Source organism: Zootoca vivipara, chromosome 2, assembly GCF_963506605.1.
Source record: "Zootoca vivipara chromosome 2, rZooViv1.1, whole genome shotgun sequence".
Lineage (NCBI taxonomy): Eukaryota > Metazoa > Chordata > Lepidosauria > Squamata > Lacertidae > Zootoca > Zootoca vivipara.
In genome coordinates, this window is record NC_083277.1 from 88,905,940 (window position 1) to 88,926,664 (window position 20,725).

General features: G+C 43.5%; 1 protein-coding gene across 3 annotated transcripts; it reads left to right on the forward strand.

The window, feature by feature from the left end:
- Window positions 1–1,878: 1,878 nt before the first annotated feature.
- On the forward strand, window positions 1,879–19,467 carry LOC118079883 (butyrophilin-like protein 2). Of its 3 annotated transcripts, XR_009557187.1 has the most exons (8): window positions 1,879–2,109; window positions 10,801–10,956; window positions 12,561–12,881; window positions 14,105–14,473; window positions 16,300–16,449; window positions 16,937–17,081; window positions 17,603–17,659; window positions 17,854–17,936. XR_009557187.1 is itself a non-coding variant. In XM_035104591.2 (7 exons), exons 2-7 carry the CDS (start codon window positions 10,896–10,898, stop codon window positions 17,874–17,876), a joined length of 981 nt encoding a protein of 326 aa, XP_034960482.2. In that variant the 5' UTR covers window positions 1,882–2,109; window positions 10,801–10,895; the 3' UTR covers window positions 17,877–19,467. The 3 variants fall into 3 exon arrangements, 2 of the variants coding, with proteins under 2 accessions (XP_034960482.2, XP_034960480.2); XM_035104591.2 differs by lacking the exon at window positions 16,937–17,081 and having other exon boundaries at window positions 1,882–2,109; window positions 17,854–19,467; XM_035104589.2 differs by lacking the exons at window positions 1,879–2,109; window positions 16,937–17,081 and adding an exon at window positions 2,136–2,412 and having other exon boundaries at window positions 17,856–19,467.
- The last annotated feature ends 1,258 nt before the right edge of the window (window positions 19,468–20,725 follow it).

The window sequence follows — 20,725 nt, forward strand, 5'->3', positions numbered from 1 at the left end:
CAAATGCATAGAATATTAGGCATTTATTTAACTATTTATTTAAAGCATATATAAATGGCTTGATTTTTTTTAAAGGAAACCCCTCTAATCGGTGTGCAGCATTAAAACAATAAACTATCACCATAATAATTTTTAAATAATAAGTTTCTTATTTGTACCTCACCCATCCTTTTAATGCTGATGAAAGGAGACATCTGAGAAGAACAGCTTTTCCCATTCTGCTGCTGGCAGCATCTCCTACACCGAGTGTAGCCATGACTCCAGGAGGGACCTAAACATTAGGAAGAACTACCTGACAGTAAGAGCTGTTCGGCAGTGGAATTTGCTACCAAGGAGTGTGGTGGAGTCTCCTTCTCTGGAGGTCTTTAAGCAGAGGCTTGACAGGCATATGTCAAGAATGCTTTGGTGGTGTTTCCTGCTTGGCAGGGGGTTGGACTGGATGGCCCTTGTCGTCTCTTCCAACTCTATGATTCTATGATTCTATGACAGGTTGGTCTCAGACTTCATTGAATGGGAATGGACCTCCTGATTATTGAGAGCCTTGTGGGCAATGGCACCTGGGCAGGCTACCCAGAGTCAGCATCCACCATATCACTGGTGGTAGTCCCAAGAACCGCACTATCTCTACCAGCCAGTGCAGCATCTCACTGAGCTGCATTAACAACAAACACGATGTGTGTGTTTTTTAAAAATGTGTATTTTAATGACCAGAATAGTGTGACAGATTGTGAGTCATGGCCAGGGCCGGATTTAGATTTGATGAAGCCCTAAGCTACTGAAGGTAATGGGGCCCTTTAAATGCCCAGCTGTCCTTTTTCAACAACAAATTGTCACTGTTTTTTTGTGTTGAATATATGCTATATGGTAATTTATGGACCAGTCCATGCAGAATATAGGTAACCTATATATAGAAATGAGTAAACCAGTGATATTTTAGGGAGCAGGCTAGCAAGTGCAGCCGCGGGGCCCATTACTTACATCATAGGAGCCTACACAACACCAAACACTGTTGCTGTATGTAGGTTTTATTTTATTTGTTTTTATCTTATATTTTGGAAATGTACATCCAGGGTTTTTTTTCTTTAATTTTTTTGGGGGGCCCCAAGAGAGTGGGGCCCTAAGCTATAGCTTGTTTAGCTTATATGTAAACCCAGCACTGGTCGTGGCAGCAAGGAGAATGTGTGTATGAATTTAGCAGTGCTTAGTTTATTTTTTGTTGTTCTCTTAACGTTGTTAATATTGTTTTATCGATTACAAATGTCATATTGATTTGTTGCTCATACAATATGACTTTTGCTCTAATTGTGGTTTATCTTTTCTTTTTAAGTCGCTGCTTTGTTAACAGTGTTTTGTATCACAATTGTTTTATTGAAGTCTTGTTAATTATTTCATATGATGTTCTGCTATGTTCTTGTTGTTTATTGTTTGTAATCCACTTTGGAATTCATTTGAAGGAGAAGCGGGATAGAAAGACAATCAATCAATTTGTTAGCTGCAAACTTTGGTGAGGGAAAAATGTCTGCTTCGTTCTCTGAAAGCAAAGCATTAACTGTCTTCCTAACATGCTGCTGTCAGAGAGGGAAATGTCACTGTTAAAGGGACCCTTTTGCAGCAGGAGTTTGCAATATATGAAAGAACCTGAACCGTCTAAGATAAGCAGTCAGGTCATACCTGGACTAGGATCAACTCAAACCTAACAAAAGAGACTCAGCTACACTTGGCAAAGAAAAAGCGCTATATACGCGTTGAATAGGCATTCTAACACTGTGACACCAGATGGCGCTGTGGAGTTCTGTTTTTTCCAACCCGATTTCTCATTCAATGTTAGCAACGGGTTTAACCAAAACGCTTCTTTGATGTGTCTAGATCCAGGACAGAACACGTCGTCGACATGTGAAAAAAGGAGGGTGAAAGTGGATGGCCTAAATGCTGAATTCCCTTATTTCCCGGGAGAGTGAACTCATTGAACTTACTGTATTGCCTCATACGAGAAGTGAAAGCACTTCTCTGTGTTTTTCTTTGGTTTCGTTTTCGTGTGCCTCGTCGCTCACAAGCAGAGATTGCATGCTTGGTGATGCTCGCGCGTTCTTCTCCGCTACAGCCTCTCAGGTAAGGCTTTCCCCAGTACTGTAGTTTGGTTTTTTTTTGCTTCGGTCGCTCGTTTGTGAAAGCTTCAAAGGTCTTGCGAGGCTGGAGCGAAATCGAGTTCCTCTTGCTGCAACGACGGCTCTTACCGGTAGAAACCGAAGTGGGAGAATCCGAGCCAGGCTGCGTGGCGTCAAGAATCGGGACGAAAGCTGACCGCTTTCCTTTAAATCCGAAGCAGATTCTGTATGGGAGCCGAGGAGCTGCGAGGGGACAGCACAGTCCCTTTCCTTTGCCAGCCATTTCCCTACTCAAAATCGCCTCCAGGTGCAGTTTAAGAATGCCTGGAGCCTTAAGCAGAGGCTGGATGGCCACTTGTCAGGGATTATTTAGCGGCGATTCCTGCATTGCAGCGGGTTGGAGTAGACGACGGTGGGACGGTGGGACAATTGTCTGTGAGAGTCGTTAGTGGGCGTCCGAGGGGGGAGTCACCTGCGGGGAGCCGGGTGGCTTTGGACAGGTATTCCCTGGATGGCAGTACTCTACTGATTTCTCGTTCAGTTGCATCTTGTGGCAAATCCGTTCGGCTCTGCGGTACACAACGGAGTTTCCCTTTCCTAAGAACTAATGCACAGTTTAGCTATTGATGGAGTTGCTTCTAGAGAACCGTAGTTGGCAGGGAAGCGGGGTGGTTCAGGAAGAAAGTGGTTGGAACTTGGAAGCCTTAACAACAACCCCCCCCCCGGTTCCTTAAGTGATGCAAAACAATTTATCCGGAAGGGATGCTTCCTTTTTTTTTTTTTTGTAACGTGACAGTTTTGCTCCTTGGGGTGCAAATACATGGAGTGGTTGGTATTCACATCAGTTTGACTTAGAGTAGACCCATTGAAACTCACTGGAAGGACTTGAAACTTGAAGCTGAGGCTCCAATACTTTGGCCACCTCATGAGAAGAGAAGACTCCCTGGAAAAGACCCTGGTGTTGGGAAAGATGGAGGGCACAAGGAGAAGGGGACGACAGAAGGACGAGATGGTTGGACAGTGTTCCCGAAGCTACTAACATGAGCTTGACCAAACTGCGGGAGGTAGTGGAAGACAGGAGTGCCTGGCGTGCTCTGGTCCATGGGGTCACGAAGAGACAACTAAACAACAACAGACCCATTGAAATGAATGGGCCTGACTTAATTATGCTCATTAGTGTTAGCGGTTGTGCTTTGAGGAAAACTGAGTTTGAAGGCAACCCTTAGAATTGGTGCCCATCTCCCTAATGAAAGGGTTTCTTTTCCTGAAGCCTTTTATTTGCCCTGCAGGGCGAAGCCTAGCCAGTTATTATAAGGTGGCTTCTGAAGAGCATACAGTGTCCATTGCATAAGGAAAGCACTGAGTTTTGTTTGCGTGGGAATGACTTGTCTGACTTTGTATCATTATGAAGTCCAATTTGATCCAGGTACAAAGGTTGTGAGCCACCCGCAATCTCTGCCCAAGATTCCATGTGGTTCCAGGGTCGTGTTTCCATTGAGAACGAAACGCAGCGGAGGCTGCAGTGTCTTTAAGAAATATGGCTTAATTACACATATTTACACCTGAGTTTAGATGAAGATGGTGCAGATCTTCCAGCACTGTCATCTCAAGAGCCCCTTTCTTTACCTAATTGTTGTTGGGTTGGGAGAGTTTCATTGTTTGTGTGTTTGTTGCTGTTGAGCACTCAACAGAAGGTCTCTCTCTTCATCACGGTAAAAATCTGATTGGCCTTGGATGGCCAACAGATCCATAATATGCTGATCTTGCAGACAAGGCACAGTCCAGGAAAGCTAAAACTGAGGGGCAGTAATGGAGGGAGGATGGACTTGTTACATGTAGTTAGTAAATAAAAAAAAATCTTTCCAGTAGCACCTTAGAGACCAACTAAGTTTGTCATTGGTATGAGCTTTCGTGTGCATGCACACTTCTATCAGATATTCTTCGGGTATCTGAAGAAGTTTGCTCATACCAATGACAAACTTAGTTGGTCTCTAAGGTGCTACTGGAAAGAATTTTTTTATTTTGTTTCGACTATGGCAAACCAACATGGCTACCTACCTGTAGTTAGTAAATGTTTGCTTTAACTGATTAACATTTAAATTAATTCCCCCAGATTACAACTCTGCATTTTCCTTGTACATATCCCTGTTTCCTTTAAATAAATAAATCAGCTCGAGTTGTTCAGCTTTTAATAAATAACAGAGAGGAGGAGTAAAAGAACTCCCTCTGAGGTTCTCCCATAAGAAATAAGGCTTCAGCCTCTCTAAATGCACTCCATTAGACTGCATAGGGGGTACAGATATAGATGGAATTCCCCAAACCCATGGAGCCAAAAGTGCTCACCTCCTGCAGAGGAGCCATGGGACATCCCCATACCTCATGCAGAGTTTCAGAGGGGCATGCTCTTAACTACCATGGGCTGTGAATGCACCTGGACTTTTTGGAGCTTGTGAATGGGGATGCAAACCTAGAGGGTGGAATTTTGGGCCAGCTCCAGTTTTTGCTATAATTCATGTCCTTTTTTTTAAAGATATTTTTTATTAATTTTTTTACAAAAACCAACAAAAAAAGACAACAAAAAAGAGAATATACATAGCATAGTTTGATTCCTTCACCTTCTGTCCCCCCCCCTCCACAAGCCCCCTCCTGCCATGAGTGGGTCCCATGAAGGTGAACAGCCGATGATGGTTCATTTTAGGATTGGGTTTGTCCTCCCCCCTCCCCCCTCTCCCCCTCTCCCCCGCCCCAAAGCCCTCCCCTGCCACCGAGGAGCCCCAGTAATACAAGGGAGAAGCCAGGGGAGTGTCCACCCAACCACTTTTCCATAAAGGAAAAAAATATATATCAGCAAAAAAAAAGAAAAAGAAAAAATGGAAAAAGCAGAATAAAAAGAAAAACAAAGGAAAAATACATATTCATTTCCTTAAACATTGTTATAGGGGCTTCCCCAACCTCCCCTTTCCCGGTTTTCCTTTGCAAATCATTTTTGACAATTTCTTTTTTTTCCCCAAGTCTTAATCTACATACCGATTTTTAAACATAATTTTAAATCACTTTCATAAACTATCTTAATTCATTCTGATCACAATCTATTTTTCTTCCCTGGCCTGATTTTTCCCCTCAATAGACCTCCTTAATTTCAAACCTTTTTTCCATACCCAATTCTAATTTACAATATATTATTCTAACAACCCTCCCCTCCCCAAGGCCCGGCACTCCCTCTCCTCCAGCAAAGTCCCAAATCTACAGTCCAGTTTTCAGCCTTTTAATCCATCCTAATAATCACCAATCTATTACTCTTTTCACCCCACCCCTTTTTTCCCATGCTTTATCACCCCACTCTTTTTACATCCCCCCTGAGTTTTCATTCTTTCTTGATTGTCTTTTTCCTTTCCCATATGATGAATCTGAAAATCTATCAGCTCCTGGCATTCCCTCCACAAAAGAGGGAATGTCCTCATGTCCTTTTGCGTTGAAGAGTCCTTTTCTCCGTCATGGTGGGCCTCATTCTGTTTTGTAATTTCCTCATTATTTTCATTATTGTCATCGTCACTATCTTTACATTTGGTTTCCATGCTTTCTTCATCAACATTGTTTGTCTTCTAAAAAGTCATTTTCACTGTCCACCACCTGTAATTGCTGCGTTGATTCCTGCAATTGTATCTCTTCTTCGCATGATTCAGAAATTAGGCATCTTAAAAGTTCTAGGACCTTCTGCTGAAACTCCGGGGAATATCTTTTTGTTGACATGATTCAGACCTGTCAAGGTCAGCACTTATCTTGAATGGTGGGAAGTAGTCACTTTTAACCAACTGGCTGCATTTTCCAAATATAATTCATGTCCTTTGTGGAGTTTGTCTTTCAGTTTTATGTTCCCAGAAACAGCTTTTTTTTCCTTTAACATCTTCGATTTTTCAAGTGGCTTTGTTTCTTAACTTCCTTCCTTAACGGGTAACATGCCTCTCTCCTGTTTGACTTGTGGTTAACTGAACAGTGCTAATCCTTTGGGTCCATGCCTGCCAAAATTAATTTCTGTTTTGATTCGGTTTCATTTTCTTCATTCCCCCCAAGGCTTGGCTAAGGACCAGACTAGAAAGGAAGGGCCGTAGGTAAATGGTAGATCATCTGCTTTGCAGGCAGAAGGTCCCTGACATCTCCAAGTAGGGAATGCGCCTGGTCTGAACCCATGGAAAGCCACTGCCAGTCAGTGCAAACAATATTGAGTTAGATGGAATAATTGTTTTATTCAGTTTGAGGCCGCTTCCTATGTTTCCTAGGGTGGTTGTTGTTGCTTGTTTATTATTTATTTAATTTATATACCACCATAGACCCAGAGGTCTCAGGGCGGTTCACAGAACAAAATCAAAACATAAAACCACAAAATATAAAATAAAAACAAAACAACAACCCAATAACTCCCCCCGCCAAACATTTTAAAAGGGCATCAGGTGTCAATTAAATCAACCAAAGGCCTGGTGTTCCAGAGGTCGGTCAGGGCTTCAACGGGGGTGCCAGTGATATCAGCCAGAAAACCCCTCAGAGCCGTTTGAATCCCACTTGACCCATCAGCCTCCAAGGGCTAATAGATCCCCTGCCTCTGTGGAGGGGAAAAGGTGCTGACAGCCTAAATCTCAACAGAAAGTGATCCGACCATGACTGATGTCAATGTCACCCACCTTTAAATCACCGTCCTCCTGCCCAGTTGAGAAAACAAAGTCCGGAGTGTGGCCTGCCATGTGCATTGGGCCCGTGACATGTTGGGAGAGCCCCATGGTTGTCATGGTGGCTATGAGGTCCTGAGCTGCCCCAGAGCCAGCTGCCTGGGCATGGATGCTGAAGTTTCCCAGTACCAGCAGTCTGGGAGTCTTCAACACCACCTCTGAGACCAGCTCTGTCAGCTCAGGCAGGGAGACTGCTGGGCAGCGAGGCAGGTGGTAAACCAGCAGAATCCCTAACGTGTCCCAATTACCCAACACCAGGAACACACACACACCTGACTGGACAGAGAGCCTGGAGATAGAGAGGCTTTATAGACCCCCTACCCTACCCTCGAGTCTGGCCTGATGCTGTACTGAGTACCCAGGTGGGCACAGCTGGGTGAGGCCAACTCCACCCTGTTCACCCACCCAGGTTACATGCCAGATCAGCCTCCTCATCCATAATCAGATCATGGATGAGGGAGTTTTTTATTCTGGGCCGACCTGGCATTCAACAGCAGCAGTTGCAGACCCGAGGGCTGGCTGATATGACAACCACAATTCCCTAGGTTGGGGGGGGGGGGCTGGCACATGGCACGGTCACTATCTGCCTGTACCGCGTGCCCCTTACCTGGCCTGCCCCTCCTCCCATGCCATACCTCCCTAAGGTTGCCAGACTCAATAGAGGACAGGACTTCTGTGCCTTTAATTGCCCTGCTCTCTTTTGAGTCTGGAAAACTTAAAGAGAAACCAGCAGACCCTTTGTTTCATTTCCAAGCAAAGGGTCTGCTGGTTTCTCTTTAAGGTTTCCAGACTCAAAAGAGAGCAGGGCAATTAAAGGCACAGAAGTCCTGTCCTCTATTGAGTCTGGCAACCCTATACCTCCCTCCACCCATAATCACTTTAATTGGGTCTCTCCCCCCTGCTCTCCCCCACTCCGCTCCTCCTAGGCACACCCCACAAAATGCCCTTACAACTCAGTTAAAAACAGTTAAAAGAAGAGTTTGGATTTGATATCCCGCTTTATCACCACCCGAAGGAGTCTCAAAGCGGCTAACATTCTCCTTTCCCTTCCTCCCCCACAACAGACACCCGGTGAGGTAGGTGGGGCTGAGAGACTTCAGAGAAGTGTGACTAGCCCAAGGTCACCCAGCAGCTGCATGTGGAGGAGCGGAGACGCGAACCCGGCTCCCCAGATTACGAGTCTACCACTCTTAACCACTACACCACACTGGCTCTCAAACACTTAAAAAAACCTTTAAAGGATTTAAAAAACAATTTAAAAGAAGAAGCCTTCTCTGCTGAGCAGCAGTAGCAGCCCTTATAGAACCTATCAGGCCCTGCCCTGGGTCAAGTGGGTAGAGGCAGGCAGGAGCAGAGACCTCAGGCTCTCAGCAGGGTTTTAAGCAATAGCTGGGCTGGGGAGGAGCCAGATTAGGTTTGTGGCATGAGAAGCCTTTAACTGGGTTGTGGGCTTTTTTGCCCAGAATACAGTCCCCAATCAGAATTTGACTCTGCCCCTACTGCGCTGGCATTTTCCTCTTATCAGGAATAGCAAGTGCACAATTTGATCCAGCTACACAAGACCAAACTGAGTGGCAAACCTTACAATCAGGATAATGTATATAGGATTGTTCCTAACCAGATTCGGTTATGGAGGTCGAGCAGGCATAAAAACCCAAAGCTGGTCTGTTCAGTTTTTGTTTCTGTTTTGATTTTTTGTCATTTGCCCCCCCCCCCCCAAAGTCAAGGACAAAGGACAGGATTTCCTGCACAACTTGCCTTTAAAAAATAATGTGCACTTTTGGTGCTGGGCTCCACCGCTGGACCTCTTCCATGGTTCCTTCATCTCAGTTCAAGGATGGGCATTTCCTGCTTTTGTGTTTTCTTACATCTTAATGTTTGTATTTGGATTACTGGGTGGAACCTCTCTTTCAGTTCTTAGATAGTTTGGGAGCAAAGTTTGCTGTGATGTGACCCAGAGATAAAGCTGCAGGCTGGAGAGCCAGAGAGGTAGAACACAATATTTGATTTCTGCTTGAATCTGAGGCTGCCACTATGGGAGAAACAAAACCCTCTTGGACTGTTAATGCTGTGAGCCCCTCCATCATAGGTTCAGGTTGCATATATGTGTAAATAAACTATATTTCAGAAAAGCACCACAGTCTCTGCTGGGCCTCATTTCCAATAGGAAACATGGACCCTGAGTAACCTCCTGGAACTCCTGGGACCTCACACCGCTTGGAGATTGGGGTGGCGTGCAGCAATATACTGGAAATCTGCATCCAATGCAGAGATAGTCATATTTTTTCATGTTTATTCCAGTTGCAAAGTTGGTAACTGGTGATAAGGAACTGTGAACATGATACTCTTGTCTTGTCTGTAATATATGAGCAGCACTCCCTCTGTTGGTAGAAAAGATAATGACATGGTAGATTCAATAGCAGAATGGACCTATACTATTTTTTTCCAGGCAGGGAAGTTGCTTCAGAGCTAGTGTTCTGGGATCAAACCTTAGGAATTGTTGTTATTCATGTTTATAGCATGATAACCTAAAGTCTAAATTGCAGGGAGTTGGATTGCAGCCTCTTGGGTCTTGCTGGGTCACCATCCTCTTGCCCACTGGATCAAAGAAAGGACCTCAGGCCCAGCAGGGAATGTAAGCAAATAATGTAGAGGGAATGTAGAGGGAATTTCAAAATGGGTCCCTACCTGTAGTAGTCTGAAGCCATACAGCCATCTTCTGACATCTTAGGTTTTTGCCACCTCATGTGCATAGAGAAGGCCTGTGCTTGGCAATGTTTCTACATGCTGGATACGAGCAGCCTTAAATGAATGTTGGTCTTGCACTGAGGTTGGTAGACAGCAGCCACAGAGCACTGTTGTACCAGTCATGGTTCTCCCCAAAGAATTTTAGGAACTGTAGCTTGTTCCCCTGTTTCTTTCACAGAGGGGTTTAACAATTAATCCCTTTTGCCTGGGAATTGTAGTTCTGTGAAGGGAATACAGTCATAACTTGGATCTCAAACGCCTAGGCTCCTGGACAAATGGCTCCTGAATGATCGAAACCAATCCTGCAGCCAATCAGAAGCCGCACCTTGGTTTTTGAACAGTTTTGGGAGTTGAATGGAGTCCTGGAACGCATTCTGTTTGAGAACCAAGGTATGACTGTAGAGTTCTCTTAAGAACTCTCAGCACCTGTAACAAACTATGCTCTCAAGGATTTTTCAGGGTAAACTGTGATTCTTTAAAAGGGTATACCAGTGCCTTTTTTTCTTAAAAAATGTTTAGGGGTACTCTCATTTTCCTACTCATATTGAAATGCTGCCCCTCAATGAGGCCAAATGTAGATTCACAAAATGTCTAGGGGTATGCGTCCCCCCAGAAAAAAGCACTGGGTATAACAGTGCTTTAATGCAAGAGGATAATGTGCCCCAAATATCTGTGCCCCACTGGATTTTGAAGGCCTCGATCGCCAATGGGTACCTTTCAAATATATGAGCAGTTGTTGTTTTTTAATGCCTCCCAGTCATGTTCATGCTTGCTGATTGCCAGTCCCTTCATATTATGAAGCAGTAGCAGACAGTGTGATGATGACATTTACCTGACTTCCCCACAGGCGAGTCACTGCTGCTTACTGGGAAGGAGAGAGCTGCACAATGCAGACATACCTGCAAGAGCACCAGACCAGCTTTGCTGGTGCATTTGCATTGGGGTGGCCTCAGGTCTGCCTCACCCCTCCCAGTAAGCAGCTGTGACTCACCTGCTGGTAGGTCAGGTAAGCACCTCCATGCCATACCATTCACTACTGTTACGAAGTGATTTCACTCTTCTCTGTCATGTTCTTTGTTCTGCAATATTTTTGGTGTTTTTTTTAAAGGATGAACCAACTTCAGAGGTAGAATGTGAAGGTCTCTGTTGGAAGTGGTCTTGTTTCAAATCCGTTTCAGCTGCATGAAAATGGAGAAGGACTCTCACAAATCCTCTTTTCCCAACAGGTGAACAACGAGGTCTTTCTCAGGTGTGCAACATGGTGTCAGAAACCTCTTCCAGCAGAGGGGCCGGCCTGTAGCAATATTTCAACATTGTCCCGATGGCATCCCTCCAGGTCTTACCTCTCTGCTTCCTATTAGTAACCACTCAGGGATCTAATAGTAAGCATTCCTATTTCCATTGGTGACTGTGGGGTGTTTTGGATTTATCTTTTTCTCTTATTTTTGCCTTTCATTGCACAGGAATAGGAGATAGCTCCAGCTTTCAATACTAAAAATATGTATCAGCTGCTCTATGTTCAGGTATTCTGAGCTATTAAGCACATTTCTGAAAAATGAGAGCTGTATTTTCTGCATTTCAGTAATATTACATAAATCTTGGTGCAACTACAGCCATGGTGCATAAATCCTGATTAAGTACAGCTGTGCAAATTCTCTTGCCATGTGTACCTTTTTAAGGGATGCTGGGCAGAAAGATGAGACTGATGTTGACCTCTAGAAGTTAGGCTACAGACCCCATAATCCCTCACCGTTGGCCATGCCGGCTAGGACTGATGGAAGTTGGAGTCCCACAACATCTTGAGGAACACAGGCTCTCCATCTCTGCTGTCATCTATGCACTCAATGGCTAACATTGATTGTGCATTGCAGATTGTATACAATGTGGTCAATATGTGCTAATTTATGCTCCCTACCTATTGCTGTTGGTGATGGATTATATACTTTCATGGCCAGTGCTCCTAAAAGGATTTAAATGATTGAGTATTATAAATTCAACTCCCTTCTAGCTTGTCTCCTGTTACTACTTTTTCCACAGCTTTATACTCCGACATGCATTTGTTCAGGAGTAAGATCTTCAGCCCAAACCCACTCAACATTTTTACAAGCATACACATGTATACTCAAAAGTAAGCACCAACAAGATTCCTTCTTCCTCAAATTGATGCCTTCCAGCTGTTTTGGACTACAGCTCCCATCAGTACCAGCCTGCATGGCCAATGGTGAGGGATTATGGGAGCTGTAGTCTAACTTCTGGAGGTCAACACTAGTCTCGTCTTTCTGCCCAGCATCCCTTAAAAAGAATGGGAGTTCCAGGTGGAGGAAGGCTTGTTTACGCTAACTGGTGGCAGCTTTCTGATGCCTTAAGATTGTACCTTTTGCCAGCCTTAGGGTACAATCCTTATCTCAAGGGCTTAAACAGCCTTCACTAAACTTCCCTCCAAATGTTGTGGACTACAGCTTCCATCAGAGAGGCCAAGAGGTGGAGGCGAGTTAGGCTGGTGAAGAGTCATAGTTGTCTTTCCCTCCTGCTGTGACAAATTTCCACCCCCCCCCTGCATCTCCCGGAACCAGGATAGGCATGAAAGGGGAGGAGCAAAGACAGGTACACAGGTGCAGTCTCTGATTGTTTGTGGGGGGGAACCCTGGAGATGAGAGGCAGCTGTGGGGAGATGAGAGGCAGCTGTGGGGAGGCGGGGTCTTCAGTCTCAACAACTGCTTCACAAGAGTAAGACCTACTGGAGATGAGTTGCTGTGCTTATTAGGCCTGACACTCCTGTGCAGATTATAGTTTTGGTAATAAAGAGTTAATTCCAACTTGCATGTTGTGATTTACTGCTGGTTTGCTTCTGACGCTGAGCTACAGCCATCCCTGACTGACAGATGCAGCTGTCCTTGGCTGTCGTAATAGTGCTTTTTAATCGCCTATTTCAGTGCTTGAATCAACTGATGCATTTGCTATGTCTCCCCAACCCATTTTCTCTCAGAGTTCCGTAATTTCACGTGTGATGAAGATGTTACTGCAGAACTTGGGAAAAACATTAACATTACATGTGAGAACAACCAATCAATGCATAACGCAACAGTGAAGTTCTGTCCTAATAAGACAAGTTGTCCAGAGAAAAGTGACCTCAGCTCAATAAGAAAAAAATATATTACTGACAATGGAAGAATTTCATTGACGATGATAAATCAATCTGTTATCCTCAATGTCCACAAAGTAAAAATATCTGACCAAAGACATTATGAGTTTTTTTTGCAAGCTGTTAATGGATTCGACACCAGAATTATATATCTAAAGGTTGTTGGTAAGTTTAAGCCAATGAACAACGGACATCAAGAACTATGGGTTTGATGGGGCATGGGTTGGGATTGGTGGCAAAAGCAAGGTGATATTAAAGTAATGAAAATGTATATTGGAGGAAGTGTGGGCATGCTAAAAATATAGCAAACCCAGTTCTGTTTCTGAAGAAATAATGACCTTTAGCTGAACGTGGTCCATAATAGTGTGGGAACAATTTCTTTATTGTTCTATTTACATACGTAGGTACCTGGCTGCAAAATTTTGTTCCACCCCAGATAAAGCTGGTGCCAACCTTTATAAATTTCTAGTGCCAGTTAAAGTCCTATTTATTACATAGAACCATAGAGTTGGAAGGGACCCTGAGGATCAAGTACAACTCCCTGCAATACAGAAATAGGCAGCTGTCCCATACGGGGATCGAAGCTGCAACTTTGGTGTTATCAACACCACACATTAACAAACTGAGCTATTTTCCGAGGCTTTATGGTGAATTGTTGACTGCTGAGCTTATTATGTTATTTTAGTTTTCTTCAATCAGTTGTTAGCTTGTTTGTTTGTTTGTTTACTTATTTCTATACCGTCCTTCATCCAAGGATCACAGGGGAGTTTATGATATAAAAACACAAAAATACATACTGTACCACAGTAACAAACAAAAATAATACCACCCCTACACACACACACACACACACACACACACAGAGAGAGAGAGAGAGAGAGAGAGAGAGAGAGAGAGAGAGAGAGAGAGAGAGAGAGAGAGTTTAAAAGGCCATAATTTATCTTGGTTGGCTGGTGGTTTTGTTTATGTACATGTCTTCAGCTAAGTCCTACTCAAAGTAAACTCAATAGACTTAATGAACTTAAGTTTGTAATGTCCATTAATTTCATTGGGTCTACTCTGAATACCGTAGGACTATCTTATGCTTTTAACTTACAGTCATACCTCGGTTTAAGTACGCTTCGGTTTGAGTACTTTCAGTTTAAGTACTCCGCGGACCCGTCTGGAACGGATTAATCCACTTTCCATTACTTTCAATGGGAAAGTTGGCTTCAGGTTAAGTACGCTTCAGGTTAAGTACAGACTTCCGGAACCAATTGTGTACTTAAACTGAGGTACTACTGTACTGATATTGTAATCCATGTTTGGCTTCGTTTTCATAATGCAAAGTGGGCTAGAAATATTTTAATTAAATTGATTAAATAAGTTACCACCTACATATTTTCCAGCACCGTATTCTGAACCTCAAATCAAAATTCAGAAGGACACTGTGGTGTGCACAGCGTCGGGAGGGCATCCACAGAGGCAGCTCTATTGGTTTAGTGACCATGGAACCAACCTGACTCACAATTCAAAACTTGTGTCTTCGAAAAACGAAGATGGATCATTCTCTCTCATCAGTACTCTTCAGCGGCAATCTCTTGATAGTGACACGATATGCTGCTCCATCCTCAACAACAACAATTCAAAACTTGTGTCTTCGAAAAACAAAGATGGATCATTCTCTCTCAACAGTACTCTTCAGCAGCAATCTCTTGGTAGTGACATGATATGCTGCTCCATCCTCAACAACAACACAAATTGTGATAAACTCCAGGGTGAGTTCAACAAAAATGTCTTGTTGCCTAAAGACTAAACTGTCTAGAAAGCCATGGGAGTGACACTGGCTTGGGTCCATTTGAAAATCAACTTTAACTTGTACTGTAGTGGAAGATTTTTGGGTGGGGAATGGGTATTTGGGGAGCAAATTAACTGAAAGGAAACTGGTTGTGATTTTGATTATGTTGTGAACTGCCCGGAGATCTATGGATGAAGGGTGGTATATAAATTTAATAAATGAAGAATAAAATAATAATAAACTAGATGGGAATGTGTTTTGGGGGGAGGGGTGAAGTGGAAAGAAATGATTTGGTGGGTTTAATGTTTGGAGCTTCTAGAGAACCTGTTTATTGAGCATTCATCCTGATTTTTTGTGTGTGGGGATGTTAAACGATCAATGATGTTCCATCAAGCAATCGTTATCCCACACTTTCCAGTGTGTTTTCCTGTCAGATTAAGTCAGATTTGTGGGGTGGGCAGGTGAGTTTGTTATGCAAGAACTCCATTTTAACTTCAGCTGAGCAACCTGAATCTCCTGTGCCAGGAGCCCAGGCTGCCATCTTGATAACACAGTGTGCAAGTCGCAATTAGCTGGAAGATTTATTACAATACAAACAATTAGCCTTGGACATCTAACCATCTGTGCCTTACGAGTCAGTTGACCCTTCTGAGGAGTGCTTCCTGCTTCTGCAGAATATCTGAACCTATGACCCTTATGTCTCTAGGTTTGTTTCCTGTCTAATACCTTTCCCATACCTCTACTCTTTGGGCTCAGGAAATTAATTGCCTCCTCTTCCAGTGAAGAAATGCTACCCCTCCTGCTTTCCGAAGCTGCCTGTGCTTCCTGAGTGAGCTGACTTCCCTCCTTCCCACTCTCTGCTAACACCTTATCTACCGTACATTCCATTCCTTGTCAGGAAGAGGGGGAGGGAGACTGCTCCCAGATGTCTGACTTCTTCCTAACTCATGGTGTGTTTCTCTACTTGGGGCAGATGTGCTCATGACATCCTGCTATGTGATTGAATCCTACCCAAAATAGCAATGGTCTACAAGTGCCCTGAGTTTGTGGCCTTAGCTAGTCATTTATTTTGAGCTAGTCCAGCCCTGCTCCTTGGAGTAATCATTTCATACCTTCCAACATTTTTCAGATGAAAATAGGAACGTACTATTACAACATCATCACCATCATCAACATTTTATTATTTATACCCTGCCCATCTGACTGGGTTGCCCCAGCCACATAGGGCGGCTTCCAACATACATAAACATTAAACGACTTCCCTGTTGTTTAATGAGATATCTTCTAAAGGTTGTATAGTTACTTATCTCCTAGGCTCGGGGGTTGGATAACTCCATACCCTCCCAACATTTTCCTGATGAAAATAGGAACGTTGTAAGGAAAAGCGGGGCATTCTGAGATCAAATCAGAAACCGGGACGGCTTCTATAAATCCAGGACTATCCCTGGAAAATAGGGACACTTGGAGGGTCTGTCATTTGCATGTCTCTATGAAGCTTCCAAGCAGGATCCAAAGCAGGATTCCTCTCATCTGTCTCCTGCATCTGGTATTCAAGGGTGTACTGCCCCAGAACATGGAAGTTTTATAATAGGGACTTCCACTGGCAGATTCATGATGGAGGAGTGGAGCTGAGGAAAGGGATGTTGGCAGTGGTTTTATGATTATTTGTAGCTTCCTCACTTTTTTGAGGTACTGGTGGCTTGATTGTACCTGAGGCTTGAGTATTTGCACATTGTCACAGTCAGCTGTGTCCAAAGAGACAATTCACTCCAGGTGTTGCTTTTTCCCTCTTCCCCTCCTGTACAGGTTCTGCTCGCGATCATGTTGGAAATGAAACAACTGCCAATAAATTATCACAAGATGCAGAAAAGAAAATAGTAATTCCAGTTCTCATCGTCATTACGCTGGCAGCCATTTGTGCTGTTATTATGGTTTTTCTTCACAGAAAGAAGAAAGGTCAGTTTTCATAAGAATTGGCTGCGGATTCATGTTTTTCTTCCCAGGATATCATTTCTAAACATCCCTATGGGGGGGGGGAGAAAACTTATCAATGGAGCTTATATACATATGTGTTATAAGAAAGGTCTGTGTGGAGCATATAATTTACTTATTAGAATAATTGTTCCCCCGCAATCTTTGTTTCAAAACTTCAGTTTTGCCTATAATAAGCTTACACAGGCACCAGATGATGCTCAGTGTAGCATTTTAATTTCTTTAGCTTGAATCCAGAGGAACTGGATTCAGTCCAGCCATGCACCCCGAGTCTGCCTCAAGATGAAACTCTTCCAATGTGAAGTGTGCCTGGGCTGGGGTGGTGCGAAGAGAGGCATTCCTCATTGAGCCTTCAGCTGGCTGGCTGTCCTACTGCAGAGTTTAGGTTGTAGAAGTTTTAACTGCCATGATGAAATCATTACAAAGGCAAAACGTGCTTGCTGTTTTGTAGATGCATGCGCAGGAGTTTGCGGGAGGACAGAGAAGGTCCCCCTCTCCAAGGGTTTGACTTCACCTGAATACACAAGTCCACCTGAATCAGTGATATCCAGATTCAAAAGATAAACAAGAATACCCGGTTTTACTACTCTTATGGGGTGGGTGTCTAGACTCTGGCTGGGGGAGCCATGGGGTGGGTAGTAGAGTGCTTGGGTGCATTGCTTTCCCCCTAACCACAACATTTTTTTTTCTTTTGGTTTCAACTTTTTTTGTTAATTCATCTGTGAAAATACTATATTTGAAGTGAAACTAATAAAATACCAGAGAAACTGTGAGCATTGTGACTTGTTACAGCCACATATAGCGTTTTCACCTTCATGGAGTTCAAGCCAAGATTTATGCATATGTGCAGGGAAAAGGCAATATAAACCACAACATTTTCGTCAAGAGCCCACAACCTGACTTTTAGTGAAAATGTTTAACAGCTTTTACAATAGTTTAGATGAAGTTTCAGCAAAGTATATGAAAACAGTGACTACCAGGACGTAGATGCCTTATTGGGGGGGGGGGACATAGAGTGGAATGGATGGGGTAAAAGTAAACAGAAAAATACATAATTCTTCCTCTCCTCCCGTCTGATTTGCCTTTTCTGCTTTCTCTTTGTTTTGTCATTCCTCAGGTGCATTCTCAGGTGCAATAAGAAATGCATATTTCCAGCGGCTTTTTCTATCTGAAGGTAAATATCTATTAAGTCTGTTAGTACTGCAGTTAATAATGCAGGAAGAAAGGTGTATACATTGCTCTGGCCTTTTCGACACCTGTGTGTTATAGAAAAAATACTTTATATATTATGCTGATTGGTGAATGATTTCTTAGTTCATTGCAATCAGTGGCATTCTTGCTGTCATCATTGTTCTTTCTTTCTCCTAGAGATTATACAGGAACGTCAGTGACAAACCAAATTGAAGTAAATGCAGTGACTGGATCAAGAAACACATGGAAAACTGTAACACTCCAGGACCCTGCAATTCAGATTGCGAAGGCAAGGGACTCTGTATGACCTTCTGCTCTGCAAGCCCATCTTATGACATTTCTAAGCCATTTTAGTGTCTTATTAGCCATGAAAGACTTGCCTTTCATGTGGAAGAAGAAGCCTGCTATTTGGATTCCACTTCTTTCTCCAGCATAATACAATGCATCTTTCTTCAGGTTTTGAGCAGGGTTGTTTTCTTGCAGCACTCCTTTACATAGCATCTGTAGATAGTCCTCTCTGTAAATAGTTGCAGCAGGCTAGGTATGTCGTATATTAATGTAGCAACAACAGTATAGTCATCTGCATTCAGATCTCACCTTTGTTAAATACCTCCTGAGAAGCCTTGGACAAATCATGAGTCAGGGCTGTGATCTAAAGGTGCAAATAACAATATATACATTGTAAGTTTTATCGTTTTGTCTTTATTTTTTAAGAAGGTATTTACCGTACTCGTTTGTGATTATTACTTGTAATTATTGTGATTATTACTTTTTTGATTATTACTTGTGATTATTATTATTATTTTTAGAGTGTGTGTCTTCAAATAAAAATAACTGAACTGTGGAAGAATTATACTACTGAACTATTTTAGAAACTCCCCCTGCCCCCAGAACTGCCTCCAGCTTAGTCTACCAGCTCCTGAAAGGAGTGTCTTAGCAAAGTAGCTGAGAAGTGGCGCAACCAACTATACAATTACTGGTCAGTTTTGGTTTCAGCCACACTAAAACTGCAAATTTAGGAGTGAAGCCCCATTGAACAGAATGGCATTCTCATTTTAATGTGCATTTACGGGACCAAAAGTTGCTCTGGTTTTATCTCTGATTTAAAACCTGGAATGGTGGCAAATTTTACCTAACTTGGGCTCATATACAAGCTCTGGGAACTCCACAAGAAGGGGAAATCTTTATAATCCTATGAGTTCTTCACTGGCTCAGATTAAAATCTAAGCTGTGGAAAAAATATCTGTCTCCTTTTACCTCTCCCTGCCAGCTCCACCCACCCATCTTTGAATTTAGCCTCCACAGCATCCTCATTTCAGTCCCCATGTTAACTAATACAGCAAAGGACTACATTCCTTTGTGAAGAGGAAGGAGGAGGGGTAGAATAAAGAGCCTGCTAGACACATATACTTCACCCCTCCCACCTGATATGGATAGTGGCTATAGAGATACCAACCATAGAAGTATGGCAAATGAAGACAATGGACTTTATGGAACTTGCCGAACTGATTGGAAGACTCCACGACCAGAAAGAAGAGAAGATTGGAAGAAATTTAAATTATGTTTAAAAAAATATTGTAATATTTGATCTTTTGGAATTCTTTTGGAAGTTGATATAGGCTATCAGTGTAGAAGTAGGATTGTTTAGTGTATTAAGATATTAGGAAGTTTAAAAGGTGAGAAATTTCAGATAAGGATAAAATGTATAATATGGTGTGTGTTTTTTAAATTTTGGAAACTGCTAAAGATGGATAAAATTGAAATTCAGAGAGGTGGGACTCGAGGAAGTCACCCAAACAGGTGAAGAAATTGATGAAATGATAAGAATTTATATGTATTGGCAGTGGCGGAGCTTCATGCTCTGGCACCGGGGGCGGGGCTGGTGCCCGTTCTGGGAGCGGGGCGCGCCTCCCGGAGGGGCGGTGCACACATTCTGGGGGTGGGGCATGCCTCCTGGAGGGCCGTGGCACACCTCCCAGGGGCACGGCACGCTTCCAGGAGGGGCATACTGCGTGTTCCATGGGCATGGTGCGCCTCCCGGAATGGCGTAACACACGTTCCGGGGGTGGGGCGCACGTTTTGGGGGTGGGGGGCATCCGCCACTTGGGGCGGCCCACCCCCACTGCCCCTATCTTCCTACGCCCCTGTGTATTGGTTGTTTTGTTTTTGTTTTGTAGTGTATTTGTAAGTTGTTTTTATGTAATTGTTTATGTTGTTATAAAATGAATAAAAATCTGGGGATTGGGGGAAAGGAGGTAGGTGTGCATTTAAAGGTTTACTTTCATAACCTTCGTTAATTTTCAAATTAATTGGAGCAGAGTGGTGGCAAGCTTGCTCCTTGCTTCTGAAAGAAAAAGAGAGAAATGCCTTGTTAGCTTATGTTAGTGTGAGTTCCATTCTGTGGCGATCATGCATGATCTAATCCCCACAAGTTAACAAAAAGAATTACTCTCTTTCCATTTTTGGCTGGCAGCATGGTGCCCTGGAAGCAGAGCTGCTGGGACAGAGAGGGGATATTTTGTCGAGGGTTGAGGGAGAGTGTAAGGAGACAACATCTAGGAGCACCAGCCTGACCACACGAGAGAGGCACAGGCACCATCCCACATGGCATCCATTATAAATAGCTCTAGCTCCTCCATCTTATAAGATATTCAGGAGAACAGCAGGTCCAGTAACAGATGGCCGTGAGAGCCAGCACTGCACATGTTACCCTGCTCTGAGGTGGTGTCTAGTGGGGGCCCCAATTACTGCATGTTACTTGTAACTCTGCATCCCTTTCAGATGCAAAAAAAAAAAAAAACCAAGGTTCTGCTGTGTTGAAAAGGGAATTCCACTAGGTACAGCTTATGCCAGCTACACCTGCAGAAACCCCTGACCATTAGGTCCAGTCCTGACTGACTCTGGGGTTGCGGCACTCATCTCGCGTTATTGGCCGAGGGAGCCAATGCAGCTTCCAGGTCATGTGGCCAGCATGACAAAGCCGCTTCTGGTGAACCAGAGCAGCACACGGAAATGCCGTTTACCTTCCCGCTGTAGCAAGTATTTATCT